The sequence below is a fragment of the Camelina sativa genome, chromosome 20, assembly GCF_000633955.1.
Source record: "Camelina sativa cultivar DH55 chromosome 20, Cs, whole genome shotgun sequence".
NCBI classification, from domain to species: domain Eukaryota; kingdom Viridiplantae; phylum Streptophyta; class Magnoliopsida; order Brassicales; family Brassicaceae; genus Camelina; species Camelina sativa.
In genome coordinates, this window is record NC_025704.1 from 29771516 (window position 1) to 29791468 (window position 19953).

The 19953-nt window shown below is 37.2% G+C and overlaps 5 protein-coding genes and 1 pseudogene across 5 annotated transcripts; all 6 read right to left on the reverse strand.

The window, feature by feature from the left end:
* Positions 1042-1589, reverse strand: LOC104772043 (cysteine proteinase inhibitor 5-like). The gene has a single exon (XM_010496691.2). The coding sequence runs from the start codon at positions 1507-1509 to the stop codon at positions 1141-1143; it is 369 nt and encodes a 122-aa protein (XP_010494993.1). The 5' UTR covers positions 1510-1589; the 3' UTR covers positions 1042-1140.
* Positions 7002-9919, reverse strand: LOC104772044 (tonoplast dicarboxylate transporter). The gene is made up of 3 exons (XM_010496693.2): positions 9386-9919; positions 7456-8596; positions 7002-7351 (listed from the first exon to the last, which is right to left on the reverse strand). The coding sequence occupies exons 1-3, from the start codon at positions 9830-9832 to the stop codon at positions 7317-7319; spliced, it is 1623 nt and encodes a 540-aa protein (XP_010494995.1). The 5' UTR covers positions 9833-9919; the 3' UTR covers positions 7002-7316.
* On the reverse strand, positions 13214-15166 carry LOC104772045 (NADH dehydrogenase [ubiquinone] 1 beta subcomplex subunit 8, mitochondrial). The gene is made up of 4 exons (XM_010496694.2): positions 14877-15166; positions 14682-14768; positions 14485-14580; positions 13214-13502 (listed from the first exon to the last, which is right to left on the reverse strand). Exons 1-4 carry the CDS (start codon positions 15012-15014, stop codon positions 13446-13448), a joined length of 378 nt encoding a protein of 125 aa, XP_010494996.1. The 5' UTR covers positions 15015-15166; the 3' UTR covers positions 13214-13445.
* On the reverse strand, positions 15440-17110 carry LOC104772046 (annotated as a pseudogene).
* Positions 17718-18579, reverse strand: LOC104772047 (14.7 kDa heat shock protein-like). The gene is made up of 2 exons (XM_010496695.2): positions 18418-18579; positions 17718-18276 (listed from the first exon to the last, which is right to left on the reverse strand). Exons 1-2 carry the CDS (start codon positions 18476-18478, stop codon positions 17897-17899), a joined length of 441 nt encoding a protein of 146 aa, XP_010494997.1. The 5' UTR covers positions 18479-18579; the 3' UTR covers positions 17718-17896.
* LOC104772048 (RING-H2 finger protein ATL79-like) lies at positions 18981-19811 on the reverse strand. The gene has a single exon (XM_010496696.2). The coding sequence runs from the start codon at positions 19630-19632 to the stop codon at positions 19123-19125; it is 510 nt and encodes a 169-aa protein (XP_010494998.1). The 5' UTR covers positions 19633-19811; the 3' UTR covers positions 18981-19122.

Genomic DNA, 19953 nt, shown 5'->3' on the forward strand with positions numbered 1-19953 from the left:
CCACTCCTTCCACAAGGGGGCACAGTAATTATATTAGTAAATCCTAAGGAATTAGCAAATTCAACAACCTTATTACAGTTATTCAGAGTTTCAACTAGAAATAGCATATTAGGTTTATAGATACTGCAAATACTACGTAGTCTATATTTAGTCATAGATGTGCCAATGCCTTGGCAATTCTAGGAGATGATCGTCATGGACACAGTGGGGGTACCGGGCCCCCCGCGCCTCTGTCGATCTCATTTGGTGCAGAGCAGGAACCAGCAGACTCGACTCGCTCCTTCTTCTTGATCTGGCACAGGACCGCTTGATCTTCAGCAGCTTCCCATTGTTGGTAAAAAGCTTCAACCTCCCCCCTCTTACGCTTAGCGCTATTCTTTTCCTTCTCAAGAATCACTCCTTTATCCTCATGAATGGGAGAGAAAGTGTCGATGAACTGTTTGCTGAACTTGGCATGAAGATAACGAAGTCGTTCAGCCGTGAGTTCAGTATCTTCAAACACCATCTAAATTACCATTTTAATAGTTAAAACTGTAAATGTTAGCAATAGTAAATATATATATATATATGTTATTTTAGAACACATGATATATTATTTTCAATATATGATGATAATGAAAACAATACATAAATGGTGAAAGTAGAAGAAGAAGGGTACAGTTGGACAAACAAAAGGTCACATGTAAATGAGCTATGGATTGATGGACCAAAGGACAAATGACATGTTCACTTTACACCTTCACTCTCTTCCCCCTCACATGTTTGTCTCCTCTCCTCTTTTGTAATTTTTTTACTAATTTATTTCAATACTTATATTAGTAGTGTGTGTCTGTGTGAATGTGATACATCCATCTCTCACTCTCACACTCTCACACTCAACGGTCTCGTGACTGACCCATAATCTCTGTAGCAGATTATCCGGCATAATCAGCGGTTATGTCATAACTTGTTCAATTATTTCTTCTTCATATCTTTTTTTGTTTTTTTTTTTGTCTCAAACCAAGATTTTATATATATTACAGAAAATAGGACATTAATTAATTAATTAACTGCCTTCGTTTATTTTTAACTTTCTTTTTTCTGCAGTTTACGAAAGGTAAAGAGCGGTTACATACATTATTACATAGCAAATGGCTTGCCTCAGAGGAAGCGACGACGACGACCGTTATTGACGGGCTTGAAGGAAGTGAGATTCATGAATTTCAACCAAGGCTTTTCCCAAACCATCGCCTCGTAGTTCTTGCTCGCTCCTCCGTCATTAGCCGCAACCGTAAGCCGATAGTTCGTGCCAGCAACCACCTGAGTCTCGCCGCTAACAACCGTCTCGAACTTGAGTCCCAACTTACTCCGTTTGTCGTACTCGGAAACCGCGAACTCGCCGATCTCTACGACGTGAGGGTCTTTGACGTCGCTGATCGGGCTCCAGCCACCGGCAAGGGCCTCCGCGGAGATGTCGTAGAGAGGGACGACGACGAGAGAGAGGAGAAGAACAAGGGAGATGACCTTCATTTTGCTCTCTAACCGTTCGTTGTTGTTTCTTGTTTCCCTCAAACCTTTGATTTATGTTTGTATTGCCCAAGATAGGTTTTATGTGCTCTTCTTTATACTAGAGAGGTCCGCCACGTGGCATAACGTGTCGTGGAATTCTTTTTTTTTTTTTTAAAAGCAGATTTTTATTTCTGATTGTATAAATATTTAATTTCACATTTATGTGAAACTTATTTTTTCTGCTTTGTATTTATATCATAATTTATTGGTAAAAAATAAAATAAAAATCAAAACTCATTAATTTCTTGATAAAAATGTACTATTATATTAATATGTTAAGTGTATTATCCCTTTTAAAATTCAGCCTATATATAGACAAATAAGAAATTAATTGAGGTCTATCCTCTAATTAAGGGCTGGATTTCATTTATGTATTATTGCACTGGCCAACTTCTACCTACGAATAGGGGTGGGAATTCGGGTACCCTTTCGGATTTCGGGTCGGGTATTTCGGGTTTTCGGGTTTTCGGGTTTAGAAACATAAGACTCATTCGAATATATTTAGATTTCGGGTCGGGTTCGGGTAAACACCCATCGGGTTTAAGTATTTTCGGGTTTCACCCAAAGTCTCAAATTATATTTCGAGTTCGGATTGGATTTGTAATTTTTTAATCCAAACCAAAGTAAAAGATCCCTAAATCAATCCAAATTCATTAAAAATTATTATAATCATAAATAAATAAAAAAATCAAAGTTATCAAACCAAATTGAATTCATGAAAAGAAAAGGACAATTTTAAATAACAAAATATCAAATTCACAAGCCGATAATTTTTGACTTCTTACAACATCAAATTCAAAATTAAAACTATATAATATATCTAAATTAACATATGAAAATTGACATATTTAAAAATGAAAACTAATTTATCTAGTAAGTTGTAATAATGATTATAAAATTATTTGCAAAACTTGTAAATTAACTCAACCTATTGTTAAATATATATAACTTTGGATAGTTTCGGGTATTTGTTCGGGTGTTCGGATATACCCAATCGGGTTCGGGTACCCATTTTATTTATAAAAAGCATCCAATTAGATATTTTTAAAGTTTTGATTCGGGTTCGGATCGGATATTTTTAATCGGATTCGGGTTAAATTTTTGAGTTCGGATATTTTGCCCAGCCCTACCTACGAATAGGAATGTCCAAAAGGATTTTTTTGACTATTTATAGTCTTCTAACATCATAAGCAAATATTATTTGGGTTGACAGTTTTTTTTCCCCTGTACTTATCACTTTCTCAGTTTTCCAACATGAACTTTTCATCTCTTAAAATATCACCATGAAAAACTATTTCCTTGACAAAACTACAACAACTTTTTTTTTGTCCTTAAAACTACATCTCCAATCAATTTGTAATTTATGATGCCTAAACCGTATTTAACCATAAAATAGCGTTTTTGTATCGTGATTATAATAATCTCAAAACACAAAAACAATATAACATCGGTTTGTTATTTACTTTTTTAAAACTAAAAGAAATTAATCAACGTCGTTTAGCTCTTTAATAATCTAGATAAAATCAAAATTAGGGTTCTTAATCCAGACTTTGATTCCAAGTTAACGAAAAAAATGCCTCACAAGATTAGAGTGATAGAGAAGAATGATAGAGAAAGTGGAGATGATGGGGACGACGACCGAGACGATGATGGACAAGAGATGACAAAGACATCATCGACTCCGGAGAGGCTAAGAAAGAGGAGTAGAAACGAATCTCCAGCAAAAGATGATGGAAAAGACGATCAAGAGGATGCTAGAGATGTTGAGAATAAGAAGAAAATAAAGAGATCCCAAGAAGAAGGTGAAGATGACGTGATGGAAAGGTTTGAGTATGAGGTAGAGGAAGCTGTAGAGGACTGGTTCGATGAGTTTCAGATTCGTCGTAATACCATTCCTGATAGCTCTGACGAAGATGAAGATCCGGTAATTACTAGAGATAGGAAGATTAGGTTGGGAACATATGATAAATTGGCTATTGGTAGAACTTTCTTCACTGGTTTTGAGTTCAAAGAGACTGTTTTGCATTATGCATTGAAGAATAGAGAAAATCTTAGACAAGATAGGTGGGAGAAGGATAAAATCAGTTTTAGGTGTGCTATTAAGAAGGGTTGTGGTTGGTATGTGTACTGTGCATACGAAGAGTTGAAGCAAATGTGGGTTTTGAAGACTATATGCACCGATCACAGTTGTACTTCTAATGGGAAATGCAAGTTGCTTAAGAGTCCAGTTATTGGAAGGTTATTCATGGACAAGCTGAGATTGAAGCCTAATTTTATGCCTCTTAAAATTCAACGGCATATTAAGGAGCAATGGAAAATATGCAGCACTATTGGACAAGTGCAAAGAGGAAGACTTCTAGCATTGAAGTGGCTAAAAGAAGAATATGACAAGCAATTTTCTCACATCCGTGGTTATGTTGCTGAAATTATAGACTCAAACAAGGGATCAACTGCATTTGTTGACACCATTTCTAATGCAGCTGGAGAAGATGTGTTCAACCGAATCTATGTATGTCTTGGAGCAATGAAGAATGCATTTTACTATTGTAGGCCAATCATTGGGATTGATGGAACCTTCTTGAAGCATGCTGTTAAAGGTTGTCTATTGACTGCTATAGGTCATGATGCTAATAATCAGATTTATCCAGTTGCTTGGGCTTGTGTTCAAGCTGAAACTGCAGACAACTGGCTTTGGTTTCTGAATCAGCTTAGTGTTGACTTGAATCTTAAAGATGGCAGTGATTATGTTATCTTATCAGACCGTTGCAAGGTAAATCTTTTTTATTTGTAGTATAATGATGTGGTATAGTTTAATCTGTCTTTACACGTTGTATAATGTGACTTTTGTGTTTGATTTTTGAAGGGAATCATAAGTGCAGTTAAAAGTGCATTACCAAAAGCTGAGCATAGACCGTGTGTCAAGCATATTGTGGAGAACTTGAAGAAGAAACATGCAAATAAAGATTATTTGAAGAAGTTTGTGTGGAACTTAGCTTGGAGCTACAACCATTCTGCCTATGAAGTTACTTTGAATGAGTTGAGAGCATATAGCATGTCGTTGTATGAAGATGTGATGAAGGAGGAACCAAAGACTTGGTGTAGACCTTTTTTCAAGATCGGCAGTTGTTGTGAGGATGTAGACAATAATGCAAATGAGTCCTTTAATGCCACAATCGTCAAAGCAAGAGCAAAAGCATTGGTTCCAATGATGGAAACAATAAGAAGGCAAGCGATGGCACGTATAACTAAGAGAAAAAAGAAAATACTAAAATGGAAGAAGAAGATATCTGAGTATGTATCAGATATATTGGAAAAAGAGGAGGAAGAAGCTATGAAATGTGAAGTCACAAAAGGAACACATCAGAAGTTTGAAGTTTGGATAGATGGGAATTCACAAGGTGTGTGTTTGAGTACTGGGAAATGGGAATGCTCATGCTGCAAATGGCAAGTCACAGGGATTCCATGTGAGCATGCCTATGCAGCAATCATAGATATTGGTAAAAATGTTGAAGATTTTGTTGCTCCATGCTTTAGCTCTCTAGTATGGTTGGAACAATATGAGACAGGTCCTAATCCTGTGAGAGGTCAACGATTTTGGATGACCAACAAATATGTCTTAGTGAAAGCACCTCCAGAACCAATTCCACCTGGTAGAAAGAAAGGACAGAAGAAGAAATATGATCGGATCAAGGGTAAGCTGGAGTCTCCAAAGAAGAAGAAGAAGAAAGGGGAACCAGAAATACTCAAACTAGGAAGGAAAGGAAGGATAATGCATTGTAAGTCATGTGGTGAAGCAGGACATAATGCAGCTGGATGTGCAAAATTTCCAAAGGAGAAGAAGAGTAAGAAGAGTAAGAAGCAGGACACAATGCAACTGGCTGAGGCATGTTTCTAATTTTTTTGCGTTGTGTTTTTTTATTTTGCAAGTCTGTTTTTTGTGTCTGGCTTTTTGTCTGTCTGCAGTTTTGTGTTGTGTCTGTTTTTTGTGACTGCAAGTTTTGTGTTGTGTCTATTTTTTTGTGTTTGCAGGTCTGTTTTTGTGGTTGAAGTTTTTTTTTTGTCTGCAGTTTTTTTGTGTTTGCAGGTCTGTTTTCGTGGTTGCAGGTTTTTTTGTGTGCAGGTTTTGTGTTGTGTCTGTTTTTTTGTGTTTGCAGGTTTTGTGTTGTGTCTGTTTTTTGTGGTTGCAGGTTTTTTTGTGTCTGTTTTTTAGTGTCTGCAGGTTTTTGTGTTGTGTCTGCTTTTGTGTCACTTACACTATGTTTTTTTTTTTTGTCGCTGCAGGTGTTAAGTGTGGGACTTGACACACTCACACAAACAACACAAGAATCTGAAAAACTCACACAAGCTCATGGACCTGAAACACTCACACAAACAACATCAGAACCTGAAAAACTCACACAAACTCATGGACCTGAAACAAAGTCATGGACCTGAAACACTAATACTCACACAAGAAAGCAGTCAATGGGAGTCATAGCTATGTTTTAAGTGTGGTTTTCTATCTTTTTCATTTGGATTTGGGTAATGTCGTGATGACATTTTATTTTATGTCGTGATGACGGTCAATGGATTTTCATTAACTTATCAATCTTCTCACTCATCTTCTTAACTATCTCTTCCTCCATCTTCACAAACAAATTCTTCTCGAGCGCCATCACTTTTCAAATCACTAAAATTCTCTTTGACCATGTTAATTTTCTCTAAGAATGCTAAGAACAATTATACCTTCCTCGCAATTGAGCATCGGGAGAATCTCCGGTATAGATTCTCCTTTGTCGTCGAGGTGAATACAATAGCATCCTCACCACACCAGCATGAGATCGTCTGAAGCCAAAGAGGAGCTCATGATTTTTTGGGAATTTGACGAACAAAACTTAAACCCCAAATCGATTTTGGTTTTAAAAAAAAAGACAAATAGCAAAACGACGTCGTCTTGTTTTGTGTTTTGAGGTTAGTATAATTACGATACAGAAAACGCTATTTTATGGTTAAACATGGTTTAGAGATCGTAAATTTCAAATTGATTGGAGATGTAGTTTTAAGGACCAAAAAAATAATTGATGTAGTTTTGTGAAGGAAATAATTTTTGATGGTGGTATTTTAAGAGATGAAAAGTTCATGTTGGAAAGCTGAGAAAATGACAAGTACAGGGGGAAAAAAACTGTCAACCCATATTATTTTATAGACAACTATATAGCAAAAGACAAATCAAGAAGATGAACTGAGTGTAGAGGACAAAATAAAAACTAAATTATCAAGCAAGACATTATAATTGTGATAATAATTGATATAATCAAACAATGTATTAAATATTTTTTCTTTTTTTGTTCTCTTTGCATTTTTGTTGTGTTTGTAGAAACCCGAAAACAGAAGAAAACACAGCTGGACAATGACGTGGTTTGGACAAGTAGGACCGCTGGGGACTGCCACTAGTGTACTGGTTTCATTAGCAAGATGAGAACGCATTCATATTTTCATATTTACTAATTAACCCTTTACACACAGAAACAAAATCAAGAAAGGACCAAACTTACCGGTACGTTCGAAGCACAAAAGAAAGCAATCGTAACCGGAGTACTATAATCGAGCGAATTACAAAAATGGGCCGATTTTGTTTTTGTGAATATTGACCGCATCTAATTTTCCCAAATTCCATCATCCATATATTGACCATATTAGTAATTTATCTACACATATATATAACAGGGTAATTTATAAACTTATATGGTACAATAGTGTCCATATGGTCTTGTGCTTCGCTCGTATAACTAAACTCCTCCCTTTGATGCAAAAACGTAAGCCCCTGCCATTGTCATCATGTAATAATATATATTAGCAAAATTGATATTTCAAATGAATTTATAAAGAAGAATGAGTGTTGATAATTTTGAGTAACATTAGGTATACCAAGAGTGGGCATCAAGATGGAGAGGAAGATGGTTCCGGCGATTTTGAGAGGAAAGCCAGTCTTGATCATGTCTTTGATCTCGATATGCCCTGTCGTGAACCCAACCACGTTAGAGGGTGTTCCCGTGGGGAGCAAGAAAGCGAATTGAGCCCCGATGGCACCTGGAACCATCAGGAGTAGAGGGTGGATTCCCATGGTCTTTGCGATTTCGATCAGTAACGGAACCAACAATGTAGTTGTTGCGTTGTTTGAGGTGAACTCTGTGATGGTAGCAGCGATGAGACAAACGGTTGGAGCAATGGCCCAGTAAGGAGCTGTTTCGAGAAAGACCAGCCCTTTTGACAAGACTTCAGCTAAGCCACTTGTGCGCACGCCATCGGCTATAGCGAATCCAGCTCCCAGTAACAAGACTATGTTCCACGGAAGTTTCTTGCACTTGCTCCAATCCATCAGCTTCTCTCCTTTTTTAATCTTGCTTGGGATTATAAAGAGCAATGTCGCCATCATCACACTCACCGTTCCATCCCCAGCCCGCCCGTTGAAGATCACACCCCATCCGGGGATGTCATCGGTTATGTTTCTTGTCATCCACAACAATACCAACCCACCAAACACGGCTAAGACCATCTTCTCAGCGAAGTTCATTGGTCCTAACAACTCAAGCTCTCTCTTGAGATGAGATTTATGGAGATAAGGAGACAGAGCTTTTCCTGCTCCTTTGGGACAATACATAACACATAGAACACCCCAAAGCACCACGAATATGCACAAAGCCAATGGGAAGCCGAAGAAGAACCATTGGCTGAAACTGATAGGATCAGCCTCCGGGAAATAGCTTTTCCACATTCCCACTAGTATCAGATTCACACCTGTTCCAGTGAGTGTGCTCATTCCACCCACTGCTGCCGAGTAAATCACACCTAGCACCACCGCCCTACAAAACTTCCCCACCGCAGGAGGCACAACTTCGGACGAAGAAGATGAAGAGGGCAGTCTCTGAAGTATCCCCGTAGCGACTGGCATCATCATGACTGCAGCTGCGACGTTGTGCATCCACATGCTCACGAACGCCGTTGTGGCGCAGATGCCAAGCAGAAGCAGCGGCGCGTTTAGCGGCTCCACGCAGAACACCAACGTTATCTATTTTCAAGAATTAGATTATCCATTGAGTTATGTTATTATTTATTAACTAATCATGATTAGATACGTGGTGAGCTCCACTTAAGTAGGATTATCTCATACTGTTAATGATCATATATTGTTCAAAATGATACTATAAATAAATAATGAGTAAAGTTGTGACTTGCGAACTAATGATTGGATGGATCCCCGCACAAACTAATAAATCATACTCATTGCTTTTAGAATAGTCCTGGAAAACAGAGTGTTTACGTGTCTATCATCTATGTTTTGGTTGTCTTATAAATGGTACAATGGATTGGCCTAATGGCCATAGTCCATGAAATGACTCCTCATCTATCATACAAAGTATAGGTGAAATATATTTTTTTTTCAATCTTGAATAGAGGACTCTTTGCATGTTACTACCTTCAAATTATACGATCAACCCACGTGTATGCATGGACCACTAACCATTGTTATGTTTATTACACTAAATATATAATTTTATAAGTGGGGATTCAATTGAAGCACTCCACCTAGTTGTAAACCTCTAGTTGATTAGTTGATCAGATCATCTTATTCTTGCTTCAATATATATTTCCTAAAATGAATTAGAGTCCTCAACATGTTCCATCACCACATCGATTCATCGAACATTCTTTTTTTTTTTTTTGTCAAACCACATCGAGCATTCAAATATAATTAAAAGAACCTCGTTATTTTCTAACATAAGAAGGTGAAAATATGATAAAATTATGATTAATAAAATGAATTAATTCAATATGTGGAAAAAAGAAGAAGACTAACGTTAAGGGCGAGTCGGCGGTGGATGTTGTAGTGTTCGACGGCGAGAGCGAGGATGAAGCTGCCGAGGACAAGGGAGATGACGTCATCCATGTAAGAATCGGCCACTACATCCGCCGCCGAGATTCCAAAGAGAGGGAAGAGGAAGAGCGGCGTCATGGAGGTGATGGGCATCGGAACGGCCTCCGTCAACCACCACGCGAACATCCAAGCAAGAACGCCGAGCATGTTCTTGGCCGTCGTTGTGTCATCTCCGCCGAGGCGTACGCATAGGCACACGACGGCGCAAAGAAGAGGACCAAGAGCGATGTAACAGTTTTTAGGCGCGAATATTGCCCGAAGTTGTTGCCCCACCGTTTGCCGTTCGAATGGTTCGTCATTTTGGACGACCGGTAAAAGCGGAGATTTTAGATCGTCGGCTCCGGCGACGGCGACATCAGCACCGTTCATTCTGTTTATTCCGTTTTAAATGGAAGGACCAACAAAAGAAAAAAAGAAAAAAAAAATATAGAGAAATGTAATTACAACTATGAAGGGAGATGGAGAGGAGCCTTTTTATAAATTTATTTATTTTAATATTATAATGTGTTTGGCAAATCCTTTTTTTTTTTTTTTTGTATAATTATGTGTATGACAAAATATTCGGTTTGTGAGCGTGAGTGACACATGTTTAGTATTATGTAAAGGCGTTTCTATTTACTTGTTTTAACAGAGTTGTTCTTTTTTCCCTTTAAAATGTTTTTTTTTGCTTTGTTTTCTGTTTTAAAATTTTAATTTGTACTTTTCTTTCACCTAAAATGTTAATATCCAACGTGAAACACAAATATTTGTTGGTTCACACAATATTATTGACAATGTATGGGGTCAGATTAGTACTCCGTTTAGAGACAATTAAATGTATAGTCCTTGAATCGACAAAACCGAATTATTGGATAATGGGTAAACATAATATAAAAGGTCATTTTATATTTGAATATGATTGATGACTTTTCAGTTTCTCTAAGGAAGATTTGTTTGATTTTTTTTTTTTTAACTTAATATTTTAATATACAACTGACCCATGAAAATGATGGGGTCTCTCGCAAATTACAAGTGGCGAAGAAGCCTGTGATGGCTTATATACTTTGTCTAGACTTGGAATCTAAAAGACAATATCTATCTGCTAATTAATGACCCATGAAATTATTGTCATGTAATAAACCAAGTATTCTAGGGAGCTAAAGCATTAGAAAAATATGTAATATCAAGAGTTGTACATAAACTTGACTGTAGGCTATATAGTTTCTTCATTTATGATATAGAGGTATATTCAATCAAATATTTCAAGTAATGTTACATTCAAAATAACAAAATTCCTTATTCAATCATGTTTTTTTCAAAGTTAGTAAAATCCAATATTTTTTGTTATGAAAATCTACCTTAAAACTTCTATAAATTCACCCAAAATAACTATAACTCATTAACAACTAAAATCATTCAAAATATAAAGTTGAATACACCCTCTTCAAATTCGCAAGTTTAGTTTTATCTTTTATAGCTTTGTTTAATATGTAATACTCCATCGATTGCTTATTAATCCATTTTTTAGACTTTTCACCCATTTTAAGAAACATATAATAAATTGATTGTAAATACATTTTTGTGATTTATAATTTTCTATAACTTTAAACCAATACAATAGTATTCAATGATTTTTTTTTGAAGTTTAACATTCACCAATAATAACTAATAAATATTGCATAAACAACTTTAGGAACCTATTTTTAAAAATATATGTTTCCCCTAGAAAATGGATTAATAAAGAAACAAGGGAGCATAATAGTAGAAAATAGAATAATCTAATATTTGAATAATACAAAATTTAGCTGAATAAGTTTATATAAAATTATCATAAAAACATTATATCGCAAGTTCTGGTAAATTAATAATGTTTTGTTTGTTTCTGATTATATTATTGATATAATTGTATTGAAATCATTTTTAAAAAAATTGTAAAGAAGTGAACTAACATTTTCAAAACTTAAAAAATAGTATACTAGGTACATATGACATCCCTTATACTCCCTCCGTTTCAATATATAAGATGTTTTAGCCTCTTTTCTTTGTTTCAAAATATAAGATGTCTTGTAACTTTCCATACAAATTTTAATATATATTTAATAATTTGTAATCATTATTTATGCAGTCTTCTTTATTATTGGTTGAATCTCTTTTAATTTAAATATATATGATACTTTTTAAAAGAAAAGTAAATTATCTTAATATATGTGCTTTACCTTAAGCATCATATATTTTGAAACGGAGGGAGTATTATATTTATAGATGTGAACCATTTGTATTATTATTTGTAATTTCCTATGCCACACAAATGTTTTTTTTTTGAATGACAAGAATGAAAACTTAAAGGAGGTTATGAAAATGGTGCGATAGATAGAAATAAATGAGGAGAAAAGAGAAAGAACTGAAAGCCAAACAGTTGGCAAAAGTAGAGAGAGAGACGTTATATTATGCAGCCTTTGGTACTCCTCCAGAGCCCAACTTCCCTGGTTCATACCTTCCTCTTTTTTTTTTGTCCTTTTTATCCAATAATAAGAAGAATACTATTATTGTAATAATCATTATTCATATACTTACAAAACTATGAAGAAATGTTCAAGAATCGAACTTGTATTTGGTGGGTGGCCAATATTTTTATTTGTCTGTCAAATCTCTTTTAAGATATATCAAACTTGGATAGCCTACACTTGGTCTAACGATAAGCTCACACAGGGAGACATGCATGTATATTATGTACGTACGATGAGGTTTGCTATATCCAGTTTACAAACAAAAAGGAAGACTAAGATAAGAAGTAGTATTCCCTTAAATAATCAAAATATTATAAATAAGATAACAAAACGAGAGAGAGAGAAAGAGAGAAAGAGATGGGTGTGGTACCAATTAATAATCTTTGTTTTGAAGGGGTCCAAAACGATCAGGTTGAATTAGAGCCAGTAGGGATGACACGTTGGCAGATCATATTGATGATTTGATCATGAATCAGTTTTACTCATCAAACAAATGGAATTTATTTCATAAGCTCTGTATTTGAAATATTGAAATAATATCTCATCATGACTCAGGTGACGTGGCTGTCTTTATTCCAGTACCATTTCAAAAAGGGTTAGTCCGTTGATTATTTGATTATCAACTAGTTTTAATCAGCTGATCTGCTGAGGTGAAGTCTATCCAAACTTGCCCCCATAACATTATTTAGACGTGTACTTGTGCAAGTCAAATCCAATTCATCATCCTAAAGTAATCAAATTTCAATTTTAGTTTCATGAAGTCTTCTTTTTAGTACATAAAATGTTAAAGGCCGTCACACCAATCTTTCAACAAATGAATTTGTACCCGTAAGCTAGTTATTTTTTGTCAGTATATATATATATATATATAACTGGACGCATACAGAAATTCTTCCCTAACCTACTACTTGTCCGTAATATATACAAAAATTCTTTCCTAACTTACTACTTGTCGTGATGGATTATTTTGATAAGATAATTATCAGAGAAAACGAAGATATGCATAAACAAATGCGTATTAGACATGATTTTATACAAAAATTAGGAAAGGAATACCAAAGTATAAATTCTACAGTTTGGTATAATACCCAAAACGGAGGTGAACAAGTTCAAGTTTCTCTCTGAATGTCCCACTCACATGCCACATTAGGCTAAGTCGCGTTTATTCTGTCTTTGTTTTGGAGGCGTACTACTATGAGGCTCAAACTTACTTCGACACATGGCGCTAACGCTAACTATCAATTGTGGGGGAGATTTACTTCTAAAGATTACAAAACACAATTCAAGATCTGCTGAACCACAAGTCTTCTCTTATGAATCTCTCTCATTGGTCACTGTTAATTACAGAGACAACGCATATAATAAAAACAAAGTCTTCTTTTATTCTTTTGTCTTCAAGTTGTAAGCAGAAGAAATAACAAACATTTTGAAAAACAACGCAGTGATTGAAAAACACGCTTTAGTTTGATAAGCAGATCACATTATGTTATGGGTCTCTATGGCTCTCCTCCAAGCTCAACTCTCAGGTTGTCATAAGGATACACTCTTCGTGTCTGCAACAACAAAATAAGAGATGATCATGTAATGAATACCACAATGGTAAGTGGTAAGAAAGAAACACAACAGCAGAGATATGAGATGCCACAGAACAACTTCAAGAGTAAAAGAAGAGCACCAGTTCATCTCACGTATAAACAAGAAGCTATAGAGCAGCTTGTTAGCCCTAATGAGAATCTGGCAACTCAGTAAAGGGTAAGATCATAAGCGTGCAAGAGATACATGAAGCCTCTTAGAAGGTGTTTTACTTGAAATCCTTGAAAGCAAGACTCATCAAAGTATAGCCTTTGGTACATACAAAGTGTATGATTATTGGCCAGTGGGACACTAAGAGAACTAACTCAATATGATTTTAGCTGCTGATACACCCACCTGTAAGAGGCTTCATGTATCTCTTGCACGGGTATGACCTTAGCATTAACCGAGTTCCGAAGAAGATAGCGAGTGTTTCTCTAACTAGTATGTACGGGGTCAATCAATCAATTAAGACAGGATGATGGAAATCAATGTGGATATAAAGATCCATCTCTTCCGGTACATTGGTGAGAGATGCAAAAGCAAACAGCAGGAATGGTCTTTGTGTTCATAAACCGGCAAAATGCAAAACCTAGGGAGCTAAACATTGGGGGGCATTCAGCAAATGAAGAAACAGAGATAGAGAACATTCTATTATATGTGGGTTGGAATCTATGTTTAACTCTTCACATGGGTTATTCCAAAAGTTGCAGCAAAAAACATTGTCCCAGGAAATAAGGCCTATGCCAAGAATAAATTTCACATTTAAGTGTAGTGAATACGACAATGAGGTTGATGAAAGGAATTCACAGTAGAATAACAACAGAATAGCTCTTGCAATGCATAGATGTTGTAGCAAGCACAAGCAAGACGAAATCAGACTCAGGACAAAGCGGGGTTGGGTATTAATAATCAATCTAAGTTGAAAGCTTGTTTTTGTTTTTTTTTTTTTAATTGACTTACAAAAGGAACTGTGGAAGCTTTGTCGTTGACAACAGCGAGCAGACCAAGAGCCGCAAAGAAGCCTAGACCGCCACTCAACCACGCCAATGCTTCATACTGCTCAATCATCATCCCCCAACAAAATAAAAAATCTCAATGAGAAACAATCAATTTTACTACGCCCATATAAAATCAAAAATAGATATACAAATAAATACCTTTCCGACGGTATCAGCAATACGATCAATGCAAGGTTCTGGAAACGCAGTCCCGTTGTCCCACATGAGCTCGTCGTTAACCGAAAGCTGAGTCGCAATTAAGAATCAATAATAGATAGATAGATAGAGAGAGTCGGGTTTCCCAAAAAAAAAAATCGAAACCAAGAAGAGAGGTTTGTTTTGGTTTGGACTCACCGGCTTATTGGGGACGATGTGTTTGCCGACGGGGAGACCCATTCCGGAGCGTTGACGAAGTGAAGACCCGACGGATCTGGCGACGACGCCGTTTCCACCCATGATTCGTGATGCCACACCGCTCAATCTTCCAGCCATTTTTCTCTTTCAGGGTTTCTTCTGATAAGGGATCCAACAAAAATCAAATCAACTCCGACTTTTTAGATTAGATTGTGAGAACAAACTCAATCAAACTTGTTGTACGCAGGCAGTATGTATACTCAGCGAGCGATCCCCTAAACGCTGTCGTTTTTAATAAGAGGTCAATTTAGTAATTTCCCTTATACGGTTTTCTTAAACAAAACCAGCAAAAGGAGTGCGAGTTGAGTGCCTGATGAGGATTAGGAGGAAACTTTTGACTTGTCTTTGATCAATAAATAAATTTCGAGAAGAAAATCAGACTAGAATCCTTTCAGTATGATTCAATTTGGGGACTCTTGAGTGACCTATCATCACCATTCAATTAATAATCAGGTTATTCGATGAATCCAGCTTAATTAATTATGGGAAAGAAAGACATGATATACTATGAAGAAATCACTTGAATTGATTCCACAGCATTAGCAAAAGACATAGCGAGTCTCACTCTCTCTCTCTCTCACACACACCATTAATTATTGTCTCAACTTAAAACAGAGAAAAACTAGTCAATAAATGTAACTTGTCCCAAAATGAAAAACATATGTAGTAGTAGAGTAGAAGCTAGGGAGAGAGTGATAGTTTAATAGAGAGCTTCCTTTAGTAGGCGGCGTTGTTGTTGTTGTTGTTGTTGCCAGGAGGTATAGCAACAATCTTGAGAACACCAAATTCTACATCCCAACTGATGGTGTGGCTTGAAACTACAGGTAGACCTCTGGAAGGAGGACTTATGATGTCTCCCTGGTAGGTTCGCCCGCTCCCATCATGCTCATACACGTTCTTGATCTCAGCTTTGAATCTGATTCCATTCTCAAAAACATCAACTTGTACATCATCCTTACAAACACCTGGCAAGTCTGCTGCATAGTAAAGTCCTGTTCCCACTATTGGAGTACCAAACAATACTCCCTTGCGACCTTTCACCATGTACGGATGATCCTCCAAACCTATCCCGGATTGACCTGTCGTTCCAACCAAAATCATCATCAGATCGTGTATTATTTTGCAACAACAACGTAACTATTAATTGGATATGGCAGGCATGAAAAGATTGTGACTTTAATTAAAAGAGGAAATGGGATCGAACCTGTGAAAGGAGGCACGGTGAGAGTACACACTTGTCCTTGTTGTTGTTGTTGTTGTTGTTGTTCTGTTTTCTTTTTTTCACCTTAACCCTTGACCTTGAGAGAATCATCCTCAAAACTCCATCTTTCATTTTGACATCCTCCAGATCAGTGATCTCGCAGCAGTCACAGCCAAGACCGGCTGATCCAGAGTACTCACGCACGCCTTCCTTCTTGTTGATGATGGTCTCGCCGGAGAAAAACACGAGCTTTTGTCTAACGGCGTCAACTCTGACGCGAGCGGCGTCGTCCGGTACACCGGGCAAGTCCACACGAACATAGAGCTTGTCGTTCTCCAGAACCTTCACTTCAATGAAACCCTTTGGACCCGCTTTCTGGAACTGATTGTTCGTCGCGTAGAATCCCTCTGGAAATATGGAAAACGTTACGTCAAAAACTTGGTGAAGAAGAAAGCATACAGAGAGAGAAGGGAAGACATTTATCAAACATGGAACTTATAACTCGATCTGCTTCTTTTTTGTGAAAACAGGAAAAAAAGACCTTACTTTTTCATGAAAACAAGAAAAGATGTATGTATACAGAGAGAACCATCGAGAACGAACGAGCAAATCAGTACAGAACTAACTTGATATATCAGCGAAAATGCAAATCTTTGTACCAAGTTCATATATGTTATCACTTAAACAAGACAAAGGAGAAAACTTTTCTAGATAAAAACCACATTTTTTTTTTTTTTTGGAGAGATTAAAAACAATAACATGAATGTTCTTGGGGAAATCTAATTAATACTATAGCTGGTAGTTAATTAAAAGGAAAACAAAGAGAGAGATAAGTGAAGAAATTAAGAGATTACCTCGAACTGTTGGAACTCTTGACATGTCCAACAATTTTAGCTTTGGCTCACCCATCTCTCTCTCTCTCTCTCTCTCTCTCTTCTTTCTTTTCTTCTCTCTTCTAGTTCTATGTTGCGTAATGGCGTTTTTTGTTTTTGTTTGTTATATTTTGCTGTTGATAAATATATAGACGAAGCAAGCACCATGATGATGATGAGCATTGAGGTAGTACAGATCTGTGACGTGGCACGCTCCAGCTGGCTTTTTCTCGCCTTCAATCGCGAAGTTTGACTGGTCTTTACTACGTCACACGCTAGTAACTTAATAATAATGTGTTGTATATCGGTAAAAAAAAAAAACAAAAGAAGTTGCTAGCTTTCCCTTTTGAATTTTGAAATTTTTTTTTACGGTAGAGAAAGAGAGCTGATGTCACCAACTCTGTGAGCTGTCGTCCCATGCTTTCCCTTCATTTCGTTTTAATACATACGACAAAAAAAAAAAAAAAAAAAAANAAATACTGCAGAAAGTAAAACTGTTCCATGCCAATCTCTTTTTTTTTCACAGTGATTGAAGAAGCCGCTGACGTCAGCAATCTTCATGGGCAAAAAAAAAAAACTATGAGCTGTCAATCTTTCTTGGTTTCGCAAGCTTATGTCTTTATCCAGTTTGATCATGGAAATAATTTATATAGTCTGGATATGAATTAGCTAAATGATAATGTAAGATTAAAACAAAACAAAAAGAAAGATTGACAACTTTTTTCATTTATTGAAATGCATATAATATAGAAGAAGCAAGAGAGCGTTCTTAAACCATCAAAGAAATTAGATCATAAACATAAACCAGCGCTGCATGAGCAAGTCATTGATAGATAGATAGAGACACTAGCTAGACCACAAACCAAATCAAGAAGAGACAACACAAATCAGGTGCGGTGGTGTGGTTTGTTCGGGACTTCGGGTAAATGAATGAGCTTCTGAACGACACCAAGGGAGGCCTTTTTGCCGGGGAACTTAGGGACGGTGATCCAGAGCACTCCGTTGATAAGCTTCACCTGAGCTTTCTTCAAGTCGAACGCCTTTGGGTTGACCACCATGGAGCCTCCGTACTTGCGTCCGGCGTTTTCGTACTCGGGCATGGCTGGTTCGTCGGCGAAGAAGTGGACGTTGTTGCCTACGGTGTCGACCCAGTAGGTGAGGTCTGACTCGGGACACCCAGGCAAGTCAGCTCTCATCACCATCGCCTTCTTCGTCTCAGTCACCTCGTACCCCGGCTGACTCCCACTTTTCTGAAATGGGTTCCTCACTATAACATTAATTACACACCAACACCACAAAATTAGTGACTTTTTAACCTAATAGAGAAAAGAGTACAGATTTGTCCAAAAGATTCGATTTTTAACCTATTATATAAGAAATAACAGCGAAAGATGAAAACTTTACTTACATGGAGTCGGAGAACTGTTCTCGCCGGAGCTGCCTGCGTTCGATTCCATTTTCCGACTCATTGTCTCAAAACGACACTGTTTCTCTCTCTCTCTCTCTCTCTCTCTCTCTTTTGGAAGGCGGAAGGAAGTTGTGTGTGACAGAGACTCTCACTCTCTTCTACTCTCTCTACTTGCTATTTATTGCCGAGAGAGGACTATAGGTTTGGAAAAGGCCTGGAGTTACCTATCATTAGGCCCATTTATCGGCCCAATAATTGTTGATCCCTTCTAATATAATTCGAAGCTGCGTTGATTTGGTGAAATACTGAAATTGAGCTAAGATGGTTACATCATACTCCATAGTATTAATTTCCCTACCATTTCTTCTCCTATATAGCTAGCTACACATTTGTCATCAAGTTGCTCTAGTTTTTTCCTAGAATCTTTCACTTATTAAACTCATTGAATCATCTGATTAAAAAGCCTCTGGTCCTGCAGAAACTTTCTCGTACAATGTTTTTCTATCAATCTTTATAAAAAATAAAACTCATCGCGGCTTCTTTCATTACGTGGCGATGTAGAATTAGATTGGTAACTAGTAGTTTGGTTGGCCTGTGTTACTAATAATAATAATAATAATACAGAACAGAAACAGAGTAAACTCAAGCAAAACATGATACAACCCTAAGCATTTTGAAAGACATGATGGAAAAAAAGAAGAAGCTCTAAGCATTGATCTGGCTTGAAGGTGTTTCCGAGTGTTGTGGGAAGATTAAGATAGAAGTTCGGCAAGTGGGACAGGAGGAGCGGGAAGAGAGCCATTTGTGGATACACTTGACATGGAAACCATGCTGACATTTCTCCAGCACTTGGATGCTCTCTCCTTGTTCGAACTCCGACAAGCAAATGGCACACTCTGCTTCAGCTCCTGCAAGCTCAAGGTCGGATGAGTAGACAAGCGTAGGAGTTGGTGCAGCGGATGAAGCAGCTGCCTCAGGGTCATCAGGCTTGTGGTCTTCGTTAGTCTCGAGGGTTGGCCGGAGAAAGCAACGGATTGCAGCGTAGAGGGAGAGAGCACATATGAGAGCTGAGACGAGAAGGATGAGAAGAACTGATGCGTTGGCTGTGAAGTCAGTAGAGTTGGAGTAAGGCTTCCATCTGCAAGTATGAGAGTTACACGTTGGAGTTGCAGCAGAGGACAGTGGTGAAGCTACTTCTTCAACTAGCAACCGCATCTTTATCGGTTTGAGAGAGCCTCGTGAGACGAGACCTTATAGAGGAGGAGTGTAGGGACAATGGTGGCGATGATTCCAGTGAAGTCCTGAAGCTGTAAGAGAGAGAGAGAGAGAGTTTGAGGGGATTAGGATGTTTCGTCTCTAGTTTGAGGACTGTAACTCTCGCTTCTCTCTCTTTTGGTCCACTTCACATAAATGGATATTATTGTGATGGATGATGGATTGCTTTCTTTGTCCTGTGGCTTATCATCATCCACATGTTTTGACACACGTCGGCCTCACACTACGTTGCCTACATTCTAGGCAAATTGCTCTTTTTTT